The sequence below is a fragment of the Cebus imitator genome, unplaced genomic scaffold (assembly GCF_001604975.1).
Source record: "Cebus imitator isolate Cc_AM_T3 unplaced genomic scaffold, Cebus_imitator-1.0 Scaffold1, whole genome shotgun sequence".
Lineage (NCBI taxonomy): Eukaryota > Metazoa > Chordata > Mammalia > Primates > Cebidae > Cebus > Cebus imitator.
Window position 1 is genome coordinate 16,937,032 of NW_016107316.1, and position 17,092 is coordinate 16,954,123.

At 43.2% G+C, this 17,092-nt stretch overlaps 1 protein-coding gene across 20 annotated transcripts in view; it reads right to left on the reverse strand.

The window, feature by feature from the left end:
- Nucleotides 1-17,092, reverse strand: part of DTNB (dystrobrevin beta) — a 310,883-nt gene that overhangs the window by 34,220 nt on the left and 259,571 nt on the right. For 14 of the 20 annotated variants that reach the window (XM_017527155.2, XM_017527133.2, XM_017527168.2 and 11 more), the window contains 2 exons: nt 16,792-16,888; nt 8,844-8,864 (listed from right to left, as the gene is read on the reverse strand). In XM_017527155.2, coding sequence (XP_017382644.1) covers nt 8,844-8,864; nt 16,792-16,888 — 118 coding nt within the window. The remainder of the gene's footprint in view (nt 1-8,843; nt 8,865-16,791; nt 16,889-17,092) is intronic. The other 6 variants (XM_017527170.2, XM_017527229.2, XM_037737881.1 and 3 more) reach the window with 1 other exon arrangement.

Consider the following 17,092-nt stretch of genomic DNA (forward strand, 5'->3'; position numbering starts at 1 on the left):
GCTCACTGCAACCTCCGCTTCCCGGGTTCAAGCGATTCTTCCGCCTCAGCCTCCTGAGTAGCTGGGACTAAAGGTGCATGCCAAACGCCCAGCTAATTTTTGTATTTTTTTAGTAGAGACAGGGTTTCACCATGTTGGCCAGGATGGTCTCGATCTCTTGATCTTGTGATCCCCCCACCTCGGCCTCCCTAAGTGCTCGGATTACAGGCTTGAGCCACCATGCCCGGCCTGAACATTTTCTTTCTCAAGTTGCTGTAACTTCCTTATTGTCAAATTCACAGGTTTCCTTGTCTTATTGTCTTACTAACTTCCTCCTTCTTGCAACTACCTGGGCTTCCAGGAGAACTGACAGTCCTTCTCCTGCCTCCTCTTTCTTCTTTTTGTCTACTATGGGTTTTCCCTAAAGCTCACATTTATGGTTTCAATCCTCATTCTGTGTTGAAGGGTTCCAAGTCTATACTGCTAGCCCTTTTACTCCACTGAAATTTCAGTTGCACATGTCCAAAATCAGATCAAGATCCGCTCCTAACACAGGTCATGTCTCTATTCTCACTTATTCAGTAAATGACACCCATTATTTCCCTAGATTCTTAGGCTCCAAACCTACAAGCCATTTTTTCTTCAGCCTTTTCTGTTAATGCCTTGCTGAGATTCAGTCTATAGTATTCTGAGGGAGGTAGTGCGTCCTAGGAATTCAATAGTCTTCTAGTGGAAGAATTTCTTCAGTTGGCTGAGGAGATAATTTTCTTGGAGACCTTGAAGGATGGTTTTCATATGCTGTGTGCATTCAAGGAAAAGATAGATACATAGTACGGGAGGGAAATTTAAGAAGTAGGTAAGGAAATCTCTCAGCCTGACACTGATGAGAGTGATGGAAAATATTGAGGGGTGCAGCATAGACCCCAAAAGCTATTTTTCCCTTGTATCCTCGGACTCCTGTTAGGTGCTTGGGGCAGTCTGAGTTATTTTTATATGAGGTATTCAAAATTTTTGAGGTCTTGAGAGACACAGGTATGGGATTTCAGTCACACCACCCTGTCATATCTGGGGGCAGTTGTTTAAGGGCATTTTGTTCCTGACTACCTGCCTCACCCATTAGCTTCATGTTCCTGGAATTTGTGATAAAAAGAATAATGCATAGACAATCAATAGCTTGTATTATTATTATTTTATTATTATCGAGATGGAGTCTTGCTCTGTCACTCAGGCTGGAGTGCAATGGTGTTGTCTCAACTCACTGCAACCTCTGCCTCCCGGGTTCAGGCAATTCTCCTGCTTCAGCCTCCCAAGTAGCTGGGATTACAGGAGTGTGCCACCATGCCCAGCTAATTTTTTTTTTTTTTTTTTTTTTTTTTTAGAAACGGGGTGTTCTTTTTTTTTTTTTTTTTTTTTTTTTTAGTAGAGACAGAGTGTCACCATGTTGGCCAGGCTGGTCTCGAACTCCTGACCCTGTGATTCACCCACCCTGGCCTCCCAAAGTGCTGGGATTACAGGTGTGAGCTACTGCGCCCAGCCTATGTTATTATTTTTTTAAAACTTACTTGGCCTGTGACACAATCCTCAGGAGATCCTGCAAAAACACGTGCCCTGCTTATGTTACTTTAATGTAAGTTCTTGGTAAACAACTTAGGAACTACCTTTTCATTTTTTTAAAACCCATTGTAACTGCTGCTAATTGGAGTGTATATTCAGGGCAATTTGAATCTTTGCTTCTCAGGGGTCATCCTCAAGCTTTGGGCTCAAATAAACTTATACTTAATCATAAAGAAAAACCATGGCTGGGTGTGGTGGCTCACACCTGTAATCTGGGCACTTTGGGAGGCTGAGGCAGGTGGACCACCTGAGGTCAGGAGTCTGAGACCAGCCTGGCCAACATGGCGAAACTCTGTCTCTGCTAAAAATACAAAAATTAGCCGGGTGTGGTGATATGGGCCTGTAATCCCAGCTACTTGGGAGTAATCACTTGAACCTTGGAGGCAGAGGTTGCAGTGAGCTGAGATCGTGCCATTGCAATCCCGACTAGGCAATAAGAGCAAAACTCTGTCTCAAAAAAAAAAAAAGAAAAAACAAACCCATTTTTAATATTGTAGTGATATTTCCACTTTCTGGGGAAAAAAATAACAAACAACAAACTGCCAGGTCCCTACAGTGAGTACAGGTGCCAAGGCTGATGGATGAATACACCCTGCAAGACTCTCTCGCGGCCGCATGTGGGCAGGAGCCAGTGCTGGCAGACAGTCTATGCACATATCCTAGGACGGCGACCCAGGCTAAAGGTTTGTGGCAGAGTCCTGCGTATAGCACAGCAATCCTACGTACAGAACAGCAATCCAACAGACATCTGTGAGTTTGTAAATTTAGGAAGCCAGCAGCAGTGGCTGAGGCCCAGGAGACCACTGACCTGGCTTGTGTTTCTGCATTTAGGGCATCATATCATCCATGAAATAACTTTCAGCCTATTTGATGGTGGAATTTGTGTAAGATTTCTCTTTTTATCCTCCAAAAGGCCAAGCTCATTGCCTGGAACATGTATAGTAAAACACTGCTAAATACATAAATGAATGGCAATCGTTTGCCTTTTGAGAAACAGACTCAGGCTTCTATTTCGGAGGATTATGGAGCCAGAGAGCCCCGAAGATTGCAGAAGCATGCGAATCTGAATCACTTCCCAGTGAGATGTATCCAAAGGCTAAGAAGGGAACACGACCCATGAGGCATGCTGACATCAAGAGGTTCACCAACAATCTTTTTTTTTGAGATGGAGTCTCGCTCTGTCGCCAGGCTGGAGTACAGTGGCGTAATTTCAGCTCACTGCAATCGCAGCCTCCTGGGTTCAAGAGATTCTCTTGCTTCAGTCTCCCAAGTAGCTGGGACTACTGGCGCCTGCCACCATGACTGGCTGATTTTTGTATTTTTAGTAGAAATGGGGTTTCACGATGTTGGCCAGGATGATCTTGATCTCTTGATCTCGTGTTCTGCCTGCCCCGGCCTCCCAAAAGTGCTGGGATTACAGGCATGAGCCATTGTGCCTGGCCCACCAGCAATCTCTTTAATGACCAAAGAGAAGATTTCTTTTTCGTGTCGCATAGGTTTGTTGTTTTTGAAAGTACTTTCTCTTTACTTACAAAGTTAATATTCATGAGGTCTATGGGAGCCCTTGTGGGTCAACCATTGCTAACTAAACAGTGAGTGACCTTCTTTTGAGGCATATCTGGTAGAGCTGTGATCAGAAATGGGGCATCTTGGAGCCAGGCCAAACCATGCTCTCTTTGGTATAGCTGTAGCTGGATATTTGTCTGGGTCTTGGAAATCAGATAGGGCATGATGGCAAGATCCCACGTGATAGCCCAACTCACTGAAGTAAAAGGAAAGGTCCCAAGTGTGGCAATGTTCTCTTAGCTGATTCCCCAAAATTCCACTAATTATATTACCCTTTGGACCACTACCCCACTACCTAAGCTGGGCCAAGGCCACCCTGAAGGAGCTTCCTATCCTTACATAACTCTTATTGTCTAAAGTTACAGTCTTTAAGCCAGATGATCATTATTTGATGGCTAACTTCTAATAGGAGAGATCAGAGAAATGTTGGAGGAAACACAGCCTTCATGAATAAACGGAACCCCTGCCTTGGATAGCTCAGTGATTGTGGTGTTAGAGACCCAGCAGTGACATTTTATGGTGTGCTGAGTCACTGGGAAAAATGGAACCCTAACAGGTTCCTAGAAAGAACTTGTATGTCTGAAGTCTTCCCAGGCTAGGACTGTGATATTGTTTGATCAAGACCAGGGTAGCCCATAGCTCAAGTGCACCAATGGTCATGAACACCATTGCCAGTAGGGTACTAATCAGTCTGTGGTGACCCTAGTGGCCCTCTGTAACATGCTGATGAATCCTACAACCATATTTCTGACTGGAGGCACTGGGCTTTTACTGAGCAGTGTTCAAAATATTTTCAAATGATGCAAATAACTATAGACATCCTGCATTTTGTAGATTATTAGTATTTTTTAAACATAGTGATTTTATGCTACGTGTCAGTGTATTTCCTTTAGACAGAAATAACAAAGTTAATAATAATACGAATCAGCTTGGTGTTCCTATTTTTTTTGTAATACTGAATTTTTTCATATTCCTTTACTAAAAATTATTTTTATATATTTTTATTATTTGCTTTCTTGGGAAATCAGATTCCTTTTTATAAAGGATATTTCTGAGCTGCAATCTAGTCTCCATAATGGATCTATCTGGGAATGCCTTGAGGAAAATCACTGCTATAGGTATGTGAACTGGTTATGTTCCTTATAATTAATACAATTATTAATTCATACAGTCTGCAAGTCAAAGTCTTGTAAAATTGGTTAATACTGGTTTTCATTCAGCAAATATTTACTGAGTATCTACTGTGTGGCAGGCTGGGCTAGAGGCAGGGATACAATAGTGAAAAAGGCAGACATGGCCCTTTAATCAGTCTGATGATGATCATAGGCCTAACCAGCACACACTCAACTGATGCGATGTAATTCCTGAGCCTGTTAAACTGCAGGGTAAATCATGGGCTGAACACTCACTTAATGAAGTCTTATCTGAAAGAGCCAGGCAGTTTTCCCCTCATTATAACCCTTAGATCTGAGAAAAGAGAAGGGAAGGAGTGGGGAAGAGAGAGAGGAAAGGCAGAAGAATGTCAGTTGGGGTACTGATGCCACTCAAAGCACCACAAAAGTGGCTGAGGCTGAAGGCAGAACCACAGAACCCAATCTTTTAAAGTCACAGTTACGCCAGGTGCGGTGGCTCACGCCTGTAATCCTAGCACTTTGGGAGGCCAAGGCGGGCGGATCACGAGGTAAGGAGATTGAGACCATCCTGGCTAACATGGTGAAACCCTGTCTCTACTAAAAATACAAAAATTAGCTGGGCACGATGGCAGGCGCCTGTAATCCCAGCTACTTGGGAGGCTGAGGCAGGAGAATAGCTTGAATCAGGGAGTCGGAGGTTGCAGTGAGCCAAGATCGCGCCACTGCACTCCAGCCTTGTGACAGAGCGAGACCCCATTTCAATAAATAAATAAATAAATAAATAAAGTCACAATTATTGCCCATTTCTCTCAAGTTTCCCAAATGCCAAAGTAACCCTGTAATACCATGATATGATGAATATATATTTGGCCTCCATCCCAGGTTCCTGGCACAAGAGCTTCTAAAATTCATGGAGCCTCCAGAGTGATGTAGGTGTCTTTTGCATGCTAATGAGATGACTGGGATCTTGGATAGCTTCAGGATGGGGACTGGTTGCCAGAAAGACCAAGGCATTATTAGAGGGTTGAAACTTTCAGCCCCTTCCAGCAGGTCCTGGGGAGGGGAAAGGGGCTGGAGATTGAGTTAGTCACCAATGGCCAATGAGTAAATCAATCATGCATGCAGAATAGAACCTCCATAAAAACCCTAAACAGAGGAGTTTGGAGAGCTCTGGGTTGGTGAGCATATGTATATGCCAGGAGGTGGTATATGCCCCAACTCCATGGGAACTGAAGCTCCTAGACCCTTCTGGAAATTGCCCTATGTACATCTTCACCTTGGATGGTCACCTGTGCCCTTACAATAACCTTTAAAATCACCTGGTAATAGTGAGGAAAGTGCTTCTCTGAGTTTCATGAACCATTACAGCAATTATTGAACCTGAGGAAGGGGTTGTGGGAGTCCCGATTTGTAGCCAAGTCGGACAGAAGTGTGGGTAACCTGGAGAACTACAACTTGCAATTGGTGTCTGAAGTGTTAGGCAGTTTTGTGGGACAGAGCCCTTAACCTGTGGGCTCTGCCCTGACTCCAGGTAGCGTCAGAATGGAATTAAATTGTAGGACAGCCAGCTGGTGTCTGCAGAGAGTGTCAGAGTGTTCTCTGGGTAGAAAGAGATCCTGGTGGTAGTAAATAGCAAATCCCTAAAGGGGAATGAAGCAAGAAGGTGGATGCTATCAAAAAGTTCTCTATAGTGGATTTACAGTGACAGTTTTGGGAAGCACATCTAGTAAATTCTTCATTTTAAAAGTCTTTTACAATTCTTTTCTTTTTAAAATTTTGGCCGGGCATGGTGACTCATGCCTGTAATTCCAGCAGTTTTGGAGGCCGAGGTAGGTGGATCACCTGAGGTCAGGAGTTTGAGACCAGCCTGGACAACACGGCAAAACCTCATCTCTATTAAAAATACAAAAATTAGCTGGGTGTGGTGGCAGGTACCTGTAATCCCAGCTACTTGGGAGGCTGAGGCAAGGGAATCACTTGAACCCAGGAGGCAGATGTTGCAGTGAGCTGAGATCGAACCACTGTACTCCAGTCTGGGTGACAGAGCAAGACTGTATCTCAAAAAAAAAAAAAAAAAAAATCCTAATTGCAAGCTAACAAGTTATACAATTATTTTCTTACCCATTTAGGGTAAGACATTTTGATAGGAAATTAACTGACACCAGTCAGAACAAGGAAGGGAGGGAGGGAGGGAGGGAAATGTTAGGGTTATATCATAGTTCTGTGTTAAATACTCCTACATTTTTGTCTGTCATTCAATAATGATAGGGATTAAACAGAAGCTAGTTCTAAAGCTTTATAGTCTTTTCAGTTGTACATCTGAAAAACACTGAATTATGTGGTCATTAGTCCAAATTTGAGCCTCAAAGCTGAACTTGGATGAGTCTAGTTTCAACCTGTGAAGTCGACAGAAGGATATTTCCACCTAAGTCAACAGAGCAGCACTTCTTACCTCATACCATGGTGGGGAAAGCTGAGGAAAAAAACAAATTGTACCAATTCACGCTATGGACAGTCCTATGAGACTACAGGGACTTGGACATGAGCTCAGGCCCCTGGCCGTGGAGAACTCCCAAGGTATACCCACAGTGGCTCATTAGAGACAGGCTTCAGCAGTCTAGGTTCTCATTTTGCCAGCTTCAAGGGGATGGTGATCTCACACAGAATGAAAGGTCACTGAAACCGACACGTTGTGATTTAATCCCCTGTCTGCTCGAGGCCAGCTTTAAATTGACCTAAGAACTAATATCATAGCAGTGGCAATTCCTGTTTCTTGGATTACATGGTAATCCATAAAAATTTTAAAAATGAAATGTCTACTGGAAGCGCTACTAATACCACTAAGATAAATATCCACAATGCCTGCCCTCTTCTGAAAGAGTTTTCAGGTGAGGTGTAGGGCGTTTCTAGTCCGTGCTCACTTGGAGCAGGCACACACGGAGGGAGATCAGGAGATGCTGTGCCGGTCTAGGCAGACTGTTGGAAGTAGGTTTGCAGCAAGTGGCTGCAGTAGCAAAGTGCACCTCTGGGGTATGAAGGGCTGAAAAGAAGGAGAGGACACTGGTGGTCAGCAATACAAATGATACCCTGGGTCAGCAGGAAGGAAATACTGCATAACAAGGGATCAGACTATCAGGAATCAGGAGGATAAGTGGTCTCCTTCCTCTCCCTCCAACAGTCTCATTCATTTGCCTACTTGGGGAGGTATTTCCAACATCTGCTTCTCTGGGACTTCTGGGCAAGCTGGAGGATTAGACTTTCCAGCCCCCTTGAGGTGGAGTGTGATCATGTGACTTGCTCTGGCCAATGAAATGGAGAGGAAGTGAGCGCGTCACTTCCTGGAAGAAGCATGTAATGGCTGGGCTTATTGCCATCCAGTTCTGCTTTGCCCATCCAAATGTACCTACTGATGCAGAAGCACCAGAAATGGAAGCAATAAACTGTGTGAATGAAGAAAAAAGCAAAACCAAACCTAGCAAAAACCAAAACAAGAGTAATTTGGTTCCATGAAAGCCATTAGATTTCCGGGTTGTCAGCCACTCTTGACACCATGCGCCATCTTCTTTCCCCCTTTCTGGCAGTCTGTCTCCTCCACACCTTGTTCTCGCCTCCTCCCCTCACCACCTAACTCTTCTTTCCTTTCCTCTCCCCTTTACTCTATGGTCCCACTGCTCTCCTAGCTGGAAATTATAAGTATAATGTTTTATATTCCTAATCTAAAACATGTATACATTTGCATTTTTTTTAAAAATAGTAAATTTTAAAAATTAAACATTTTATATTTCTCTCCTAAAGGAAAAAAAAAGTTCCAAGGTAAACGAAAACTCAGCTTCAACTTAAAAAAATGCATGCTTTGAAACTTTACTATGTTATATAAACATACGGTGCTAATATTGTAGATAAGCCTGCAATTGACTTTATTGTGCGGGTCAGTGGCTATCAGGAAAAACCAAAAGAAACATAAACCTCCCCCAAACACCATGCAACAGCCGCACAGCTTGGAGAAGGCTGACCTCCCTTTGGAGTAGGTTCTGAACAGGAAATCACTACAAGTAGCCAGCGTCTCAGTTGTCATCAGGAATTTTGTTACGAAGGCTGGCGCAGCCCCATGTCCAGAAGCCTAGTCAAGGCTGCAGGACATCTCCAGCTAGCAAAAGAAGTCCTCATTTTCATGCACATTCATTCATGACATGAGGTCACCCCAGCTCCCCAAAAAGTTGTTTCAAGTAATTAAAATCACTCCAGATGCAAAACAACAGAGAATGAAAGAGCAGAAAATGCAATGGTAGCCTGGCTAATCATGCTCACTTCAATATGCACAACAGATGGGTACTTACAAGCTCTAGTATTAAGTAAGAACATGCTCTACCGGGTAAACATGCCTTGAACTTTCAGGTCATTTTACAACACCACGGGGAGAACCACTGAGGGCTTTACACACAAAACCCTCTTCAGAGATGATGTGCAGGGAGAAGAGAAACATTTACATAAGGAAAGAAAGAACATGCAAAAGGAGTGAGAGTCTGGTGGGAAATTCTGAAGTTCACTTACTGCCTGCTTTTGTTCTTCTTCCTGGAGGTGTTGAAGATGAAAAAAAAAGGCAGAGGAAAAAAGGAGAGAAATTAATGCCCATCACCACAAACACTGTGAAGAAATGACAGAAAAATCAGGCAAACCAGGCCAAGCCCATGGGTGCTAAGAGCAAAAGTCCCCGTCCCCCAAGGGAGCATCAGAGGACAAAGCAAGCAGCAGGCCTCAGCCCAGCGAGTGATTCAATGCTAACTCTCAGAGCTAGAAGGAAAGAAGCTTAGAAACCACCCAGCCCAACACTCTTATTGAAGATGAAACAGGCCTAGAGGGCCTGACCTGCCTCAGGTCCCACAGCTATTTCGGGGAATCTGAAAGAGGAAGTTCAACCATGACTTGAAATTTGAGTGATCATCCTGTTTCATTATTCACAATATTTACATGTGTTTAGGTACATTTATCTAGGCAAGTGGTTTTCAATGCATAGAACACAGACTAGCAGCATCGGCATCCCCTGGGAACTTGTCAGAGATGTAGGCTTCGTGCCACACCCTATCCCCACCAAACCGAAGCTCTAGGGGTGGGACACAGCAGCGCCTTCAATCTTGTCTCTGATTCTGGTGCATATTAAGTCTGAGACCCACTGCTCTAATAACTTCCCAACTAGCAATTCTACCAACAACAGGTTCTTTTCTTATTTGATCCCCTCTCCACACTTAACATGTTGGAACTGTACCCACATCTACTTGCTTTCAGGCAGTGTCTTTTTTTTTTCAGTGAATCCCATACATACCCGCTTCCCCAATAAACTGGAAACTGCTTGAAGACCCTGAAAGGTCATTCAAAAAAGAATTCTTGACTTCAGTTTTTCATTAATTGAACACAGGTTTATTTAGTACCTCTTAGGCAGAAAGCACTAGAAACATAAAGAAATGGTCTCTGTCTTACTTATTTATTTGTCTATCCATCTGTTTATTTATTGAGATGGAGTTTTGCTCTTGTTGCCAAGGCTGCGGTGCAATGGTGCTATCTGGGCTCACTGCAACCTCCGCCTCCCGAGTTCAAGCGATTCTCCTGCCTCAGCCTCCCGAGTGGCTGGGATTATAGGCACGTGCCACCACACCTGGTTAATTTTGTATTTTTAGTAGAGCTGGGGTTTCACTTTGTTGGCCAGGCTGGTCCCAAACTCCTGACATCAGGTGATCCACCCACCTTAGCCTCCCAAAGTGCTGGGATTACAGGCATGAGCCACCGCAGCCGGTTGGGCTGTCTTTTAGAACCTTACAATGACGGTACATAGAGCAGGCACTTGCTGGTTATCAGCTGACTGCCCAAATGAATGTGCTACTAGATGCTGTAGGAAAAAGGATCAAGAGAACATTTTCAAGTTTCTCTCGTTTCAGTTCTTTGCTACTCATCTACCCTGTCTTTTCTGTTTTCTTCCTATTGATTTGCATACTCTTTTAATGGGTCTCTCTCATTTCAACTTTCTGTGCCTTATATGGATCACTGTAGTCAGAAAACCTCAGCTGTTTAGCCTAGTATGTAAATCTAAAAGCTGTGGAATGGTGCTATTTAAATTGGACCAATCCATGCAGCCAGTCTTTACTGAACAAGTATGTGGAAGTCTTAGGAATGGGAAGTGCTCCTGCCCTCACACAGTATGTAGATCTGGGTGCAATGGTGAGAAAGACCTCAGTAAAGCAAAGGAATTACAAAAGGGAGAGGGTAAGTAAACAGAGAATATAATTTTTATTACTGCAAGGGAGAGACGGAGTAGAAATAAATGGGCACTGAGAAATCTCTTAAGGAGACTCCAACTCGGCACAGGAAGGTGCCCTTCACAATCAAAGCCAGATGCTTTAGCCTGACCAAAGCTAAACTCACAGGAGCCCAGGCACAGAGCACTGAGCATTGGCTCTGGCAGCTTGGAGGAGTTACAGCACTTCTGCTTTTGCACCTGCTTTGCAGTTAAGAAGCAAGCTCTCTTCCTTGCCAGACTTTCCTTCGGGGCAGGACACTTTTCTTATATTCACGAGGCAAGGCAAACACTCATAGGACAGTTATCAAACAATTATACAATGTTTTCATTGCTGGCACTGTGTTGAAGTGGAAAGTGTGATGGTTGGGGAGGGATGGGGCAATCCTAATAGGCTGAAATTGTATCTGAGGTCAGAAGACCAGCATGTAATTTCTTAGAACTGTTTCTAAGACATCTCTCTACTTTCACAGTTTTCTCCAGGTTTGGTATTAGAGCGAACACTGCTGTGGTTCAATAGAATAGGGAAATTTCAGAAAGCAATGTTTCATACTTGGACATCTGGTGACTGCAATTTAAGTTTGTCAGGAAAGAAATCATAATTTGCAGTAGGCACAGATCAGGCTAGGATGGGGACAGTGGGCAGGGCAGTGCTTCCAGGACTTAGAGGCCTTCCATGTGCCCTAGTATTAGGAGAGAGTGGACTTTGGCAAAGTGTTGTTTAGGATGGTGTGGTATAATTTAAACTCACAAAACTTATTCAGATAAAGCCTTTTAGGCTCTGTCAACATGGTAAACAGGTCAGATCCAAGGTCAGGGAACCTCTGTGTTGTCAACTAGTCAGCTGGGATCACTACATATTGACTGATGACAAGGGATAGAGCCAATGTGATTTAAAAGGGGGTAATAATACCTTAATTGTAAAGTGTAAACTTAGAACTGCTTACGTCACCTAAAAACATGTGAGTCTCTTCCACATGAATGAGGTCTGGCAAGGTGGTTAAAGCAATGGCATAGCCACTGTTGACATTTACATAAAAATTTACACTCAAACTAGATAAACATTTGCAAATGAGGTTGAAACTCAAGACTGTAGAATTCATCTGGTAAATGAGTTTCTTTTTCTTTTCTTCTTCTCTCTCCTTTCTTTTTGGAGACAGAGTCTCACTCTGTCACCCAGGCTGGAGTGTAATGGCGTGATCTCAGCTCACCATGACCCCTGCCTCCTGGGTTCAAGTGATTCTCCTGCCTCAGCCTCCTGAGTAGCTGGGATTATAGGCACGCACCATCACACCTGGCTAATTTTTGTATTTTTAGTAGAGATGGGGTTTCACCATGTTGGCCAGGCTGGTCTTGAACTCCTGACCTCAGGTGATCCACCCGCCTCGGCTTCCCAAAGTGCTGGGATTACAAGCATGAGCCACTGTGCCCGGCCTGGTAAATGAGTTTCAAAAGCAATATCAGACAAATGAAAAATGAAGTAGAACATAGATTAGAAACACCAACATATAAACACTTCTAGATTAAATACAAAGTTTTGAGGCTAGTAATTAATTAATACTCATTAATCAGGTGAAAAAGTATAAGGAAAAGATATGTACAGAAACATGAAAGCCTGAGTGTCAGTCTACATTATGTCATTAAAAAGAATAAAGGGTGGCTCATGCCTGTAATCCCAGCACTTTGGGAGGTCGAGGTAGTTGGATCACCTGAGCTCAGGAGTTAGAGACCAGCCTGGCCAACATGGTGAAACCCCATCTCTACTAAAAATACTAAAATTAGCCAGTTGTGGTGGCAGGTGCCTGTAATTCCAACTACTCAGGAGGCTGAGGCAGGAGGCAGGAGACTCACTTGAATCCGGGAGGAGAGGTTGCAGTGCATCAAGGTTGCACCACTGCACCCCAGCCTTGGTGACAGGGTGAGACTCCATCTCAAACAAAAAAACAAAAAACAAAGAAGGAGGGTCCTTGATACACCTTGGTGACAGGGATTGAGCCTGGTCACCACGATATACCAAATACCTAATGTGACACTTAGGAACTCAATAGATTTTTTGTTAAATAAACAAAAAAATTAATTTTTACCCTGCCTTGTTCCAAAAAAAGGATTATTTTTGTTGAATGAATTAACAATGATGTCACTTCTTATGAATGCTTCTTTAAATGATCATTTTCAGATAGAAGATAAAGTACATCGTAGTTTACTGAAGCAGCAGAATGAAAGAACTCTCTGTGGCATGGAAATTTACTATATGGACCATGTGGCTTGATTGTCCATTTGACTAACTGCTATTTTATGAGAGAATTAAATGCTTGCATACCAAAAATCAGTAAAAGTAGAACAAGCCTTTTACATCAAAATCAGAAGGTTTTTTTTTTTTTTTTTTTTTTTTTTTTTTTTTTTTTTTTTTTTTTTTTTTTTTTTTTTTTTTTTTTTTTTTTTTTTTTTTTTTTTTTGCTGTTTTTCCGACAGGGTCTTACTCTGTTGTCCAGGCTGGAGTGCAGTGGCTCAATCTCAGCTCACTGCAACCTCCACCTCCCAGGTTCAAGCGATTCTCCTGCCTCAGCCTCCTGAATAGCTGCGATTACAGGCACGAGCCACCATGCTTGGCTAATTTTGTATTTTTGGTAGAGATAGGGTTTCACCATGTTGTCCAGGCTGGTCTTAAACTCCTGACCTCAGGTGATCTGCCTACCTCGGCCTTTTAAAATGCTGGGATCACAGGTGTGAGCCACTGTGCCTGGCCTAAAATTAAGATTCTAAAGGGTTCTTTTATGGATTGATGAATATGTATTTTTAACAGTAGGAAAATACTGAAATTTTAATAGAAGTCAATAATTCCTGTTTATGATCTTTTAGATATGCATATAGTACAAAAATTAAGACTATGTGGTAATTCTTTTAGGAAGCTGGACACTAAGGGCGTGAAATTTTCAACTGTGAATTCTAGTCAATGGATAAAAAGACAACATTCCTGGATTTGTGTTTGCAAATCCTTCCTCCCAGTCTGAATAGCCTTAGCCTGTCAGATGGGTAAATGGTAAGGCATTTAAGAACCTGGCAGGGGATCTTACAGGGGCAGCGGTGTCCTGCTTATTTTACTGAAATTAAAGTTGCAAATATAAAGAAACTCAGGGTTTGGGAGTAGAGTTCCAGGCATTAGCTCATTCTGCTTAACCCTTGAATACAAGTATCAGTGGTACACTAGACGGCCACAGCGGCATGCATAGGGCTTGGAGTCAGTAGCTCTGGGGATTGCTAAGACAATCCAACTGAAAGGCACTGGCACAGGGTTACTCAGGGGAGAGGCACTTTGACTTCCCTTCAGTTTACATAAACCTTTGCCTTTTACAAAAATCACACTGGGGCACCGGGAGCTTTCCAGCTATGCTTCGGTAATCTTTGAGAACATCTTTCTAAAAGGGAGATTTGACACAGGGAAGAGGTGAGTGGAACCCCCCCTTTTTTTTTTGAGGTGGAGTCTTACTCTGTGACCCACGCTGGAGTGAAGTGGTACAATCTCCACTCGCTGCAGCCTCTGCCTCCTGGGTTCAAGTGATTCTCCTGTCTCAGCCTCCTGAGTAGCTGGGATTACGGGCACATGTAACCACGTCTGGCTAATTTTTGTATTTTTAGTAGAGACGGGGTTTTGCCATGTTAGCCAGGCTGGTCTTGAACTCCTGGTCTCAAGCAATCCACCTGCCTTGGCCTCCCGAAGTGCTGGGATGACAGGCGTGAGCCACCGTGACTGACCAGATACCATATTATCTCCTGTCCCACAGGTGTACTAACTCCACGGCAGCAGGACTTTTAAAGTCACATGAGGTTACAGATGTTAAACAGGCCATGTATGTTTAAGTACATCCCTGCTGTTTAGAGTGAGGGACTGGGTTGCTCAGATGGATATTTGACAACTATTAGAGGGATTTGGGCCAGGTTTTTGCATCAGATTTTATTTAAGTAAGACCCATTTAGACATAAAATATTTCTGAGGAAAAATCCTGCTAACAGGGTTGATGCAGAAACATGTCTATGCAAAACAACCCAAATACTCAGGGCCAAAGCTAGGGGGGAAAAAACAACAGCAACAACAACAACCAACAATTCAGCTCATGACGAAAAACAGTAATTGTCTTGAGCAAGTCAAAAGCCAGTTTAAAACACAAATGCTACATTTATCCAAGTTGCTAATGCCCACTAGCTTCTTTACTAAGAGACTGACTTAGAATGGAGAAGTTGAAGAAAAGTCTCTGAACTGGTATTGTCCTGGGCTACCACTCCTGGGGTTAAGATCCTTGTCACTTCAGGCCTGGAGGATGAAATTAGTCTCCTATTATCCTTTAGTTTTTCCCTGTTCTAACTTGTCCTGAGTATTTTCCTGAACTGTTGTTTTTAAACCTCCAGTGACTCCCCTTTATCACAAGATTAAATTCACTCCTGTCATCTGGCTTTTGGGGCACTCCACACTTTGTGATTTTCTCTGGCTGTTAACTTGGTGTATACGACAAAATGCAGTGGGTTCTCAGCATCGCTGGGTGAGACCTAAGAAAGTAACAGCAGGAGCAAGTACCGTGGTATTGCTGCCTCGTAACCAGGTAGATGTTTCTGTTCAACGCCAGTAAAACTGTCCAGGGGAGGCCATTCAAATGCCAAGCACGCCTTCCTTTGCTCTGGGGTATATGGGTTGTAATACAGCTTTCAACAAGAATAGATACACCTTGTGTGCCTGTAGTCCTAGCCACTCAGAAGGCTGAGGCAGAAGGATCCTTTGAACCCAGCTCAAGCAAGGTTACAGTGAGCTACAATCACGCCACAAGATAGACCTGATTTATTATGCAACCTGACTTATTATGCATGTATTAAGTTCCCCAATATCCCAAACCTAAGCTAATAAGCCATCTTATTCCTAATATAGTAAAGTTACTGATCAGAATGGTTTAATTAGGTTGGTTTGTGTGATGGTTATTTTTATGTATCAGCTTTACTGGATTAAAGGATAGTCAGATAGCTGGTAAAACATAATTTCTGGGTGTGTCTGTGAGGGTGTTTCCAAGAGATTGGCATTTGACTCATCAGACTGAGTAAAGATCCATCTTCACCAACATGGGCAGCAGCATCCAATCCACTGAAGACTTGGATAGAAGAAAAATGCAGAGGAAGGGCTGACTTGCTAGAACATCATCTTCTATGCCCTCAGACATGTGAGCTCCCCAAGTTCTTGGGGCTGTGGTCTCTGGGACTTAAACCAGTGATCCAACATGACTCACCTCCCAACCCACCTCCCAGACTGGGAGTCACAGCATCAGTGCCCCTGGTTCTCAGCCCTTCAGAGACAGACTGAATTACACCACCAGCTTTCTTGGCTCTCCCGGATGCAGATGGCATTAACATGAGACTTCTTTACCTCCATGTCTGTGTCAGCCAATTCCCATAATAAATCTCCTCTCATGTATCTTTATATATATTCTACTGGTTCCATTTTTCTGCAGAACCCTAATACAGGTTGCCTCTGTACTACTTTTTGAAATAGAACACTTAATATTTGTTAAGTATTTAAGTAGAATATTTGAAAACTTGTCTTAACAAAAACTTTAAGGCCAGGAGCAATGGCTCATGCCTGTAATCCTAGCACTTTGGGAGGCCAAGGTGGGCAGATCACCTGAGGTCAGGAGTTTGAGACCAGCCTGGCCAACATGGTGAAACCCTCATCTCTACTAAAAATACAAAAAAATTAGCCAGGCATGGTGGCAGTCACCTGTAATCTCATTTACTTGGGAGCCTGAGGCAGGAGAATCACTTGAACCCGGGAGGTGGAGGTTGCAGTGAGCAGAGATCACGCCACTGCACTCTAGCCTGGGTGACAGAGCGAGACTCTATCTCAAAAAAAAAAAAAATTTAAGTAATTGAGAAATATTATTCATTGGTACATAGCTAATATCCTATTTATAAACATTCTCATTTATTCATAAAAGCAACTGCTCAAGAACGTTATCCTATTTCCAGTTACTAATTTTTTAAATAATCTGGCTCTGTACTAATTTAGATGACTTTCATACTCAATTAGACTAAATTTATGGAAATTTATCTGAAAACTGATTCTAGGCTAAAGTCAAGCCTTTAGTCTCATCCTATTCTGACACCACAGGGAGCCAGCAGCTGAGGCTGCGGTGGGAGATGAATGACAAGAGCTGAGTGTGGGACAAAGGATCTTACCTTCAGCAACTTCATCAGCTCTTCTAGCTGGACCATCAGCTCCCGCCTGCTCTCCTGCAGGGCTGACATCCTCTGCTCCAGTTCATCCTTCCTTTGCCTGTCCAAAAGGAGAAGCCCATCAGATAAAGGGACCCTCAAAGATGGATCTCAGGCCAGGTGAAATGGATTTCAGACCTGATCCTGCTACTTACCAGTTATGAGACTCTGAGCAAGTCATTTAGCCTCTGATACCGCATAAAATTAGGTGATAATGTCTGTTTCACCTACTTTCCTGGACTGTTCTGGGAATAATAGGTAAGAA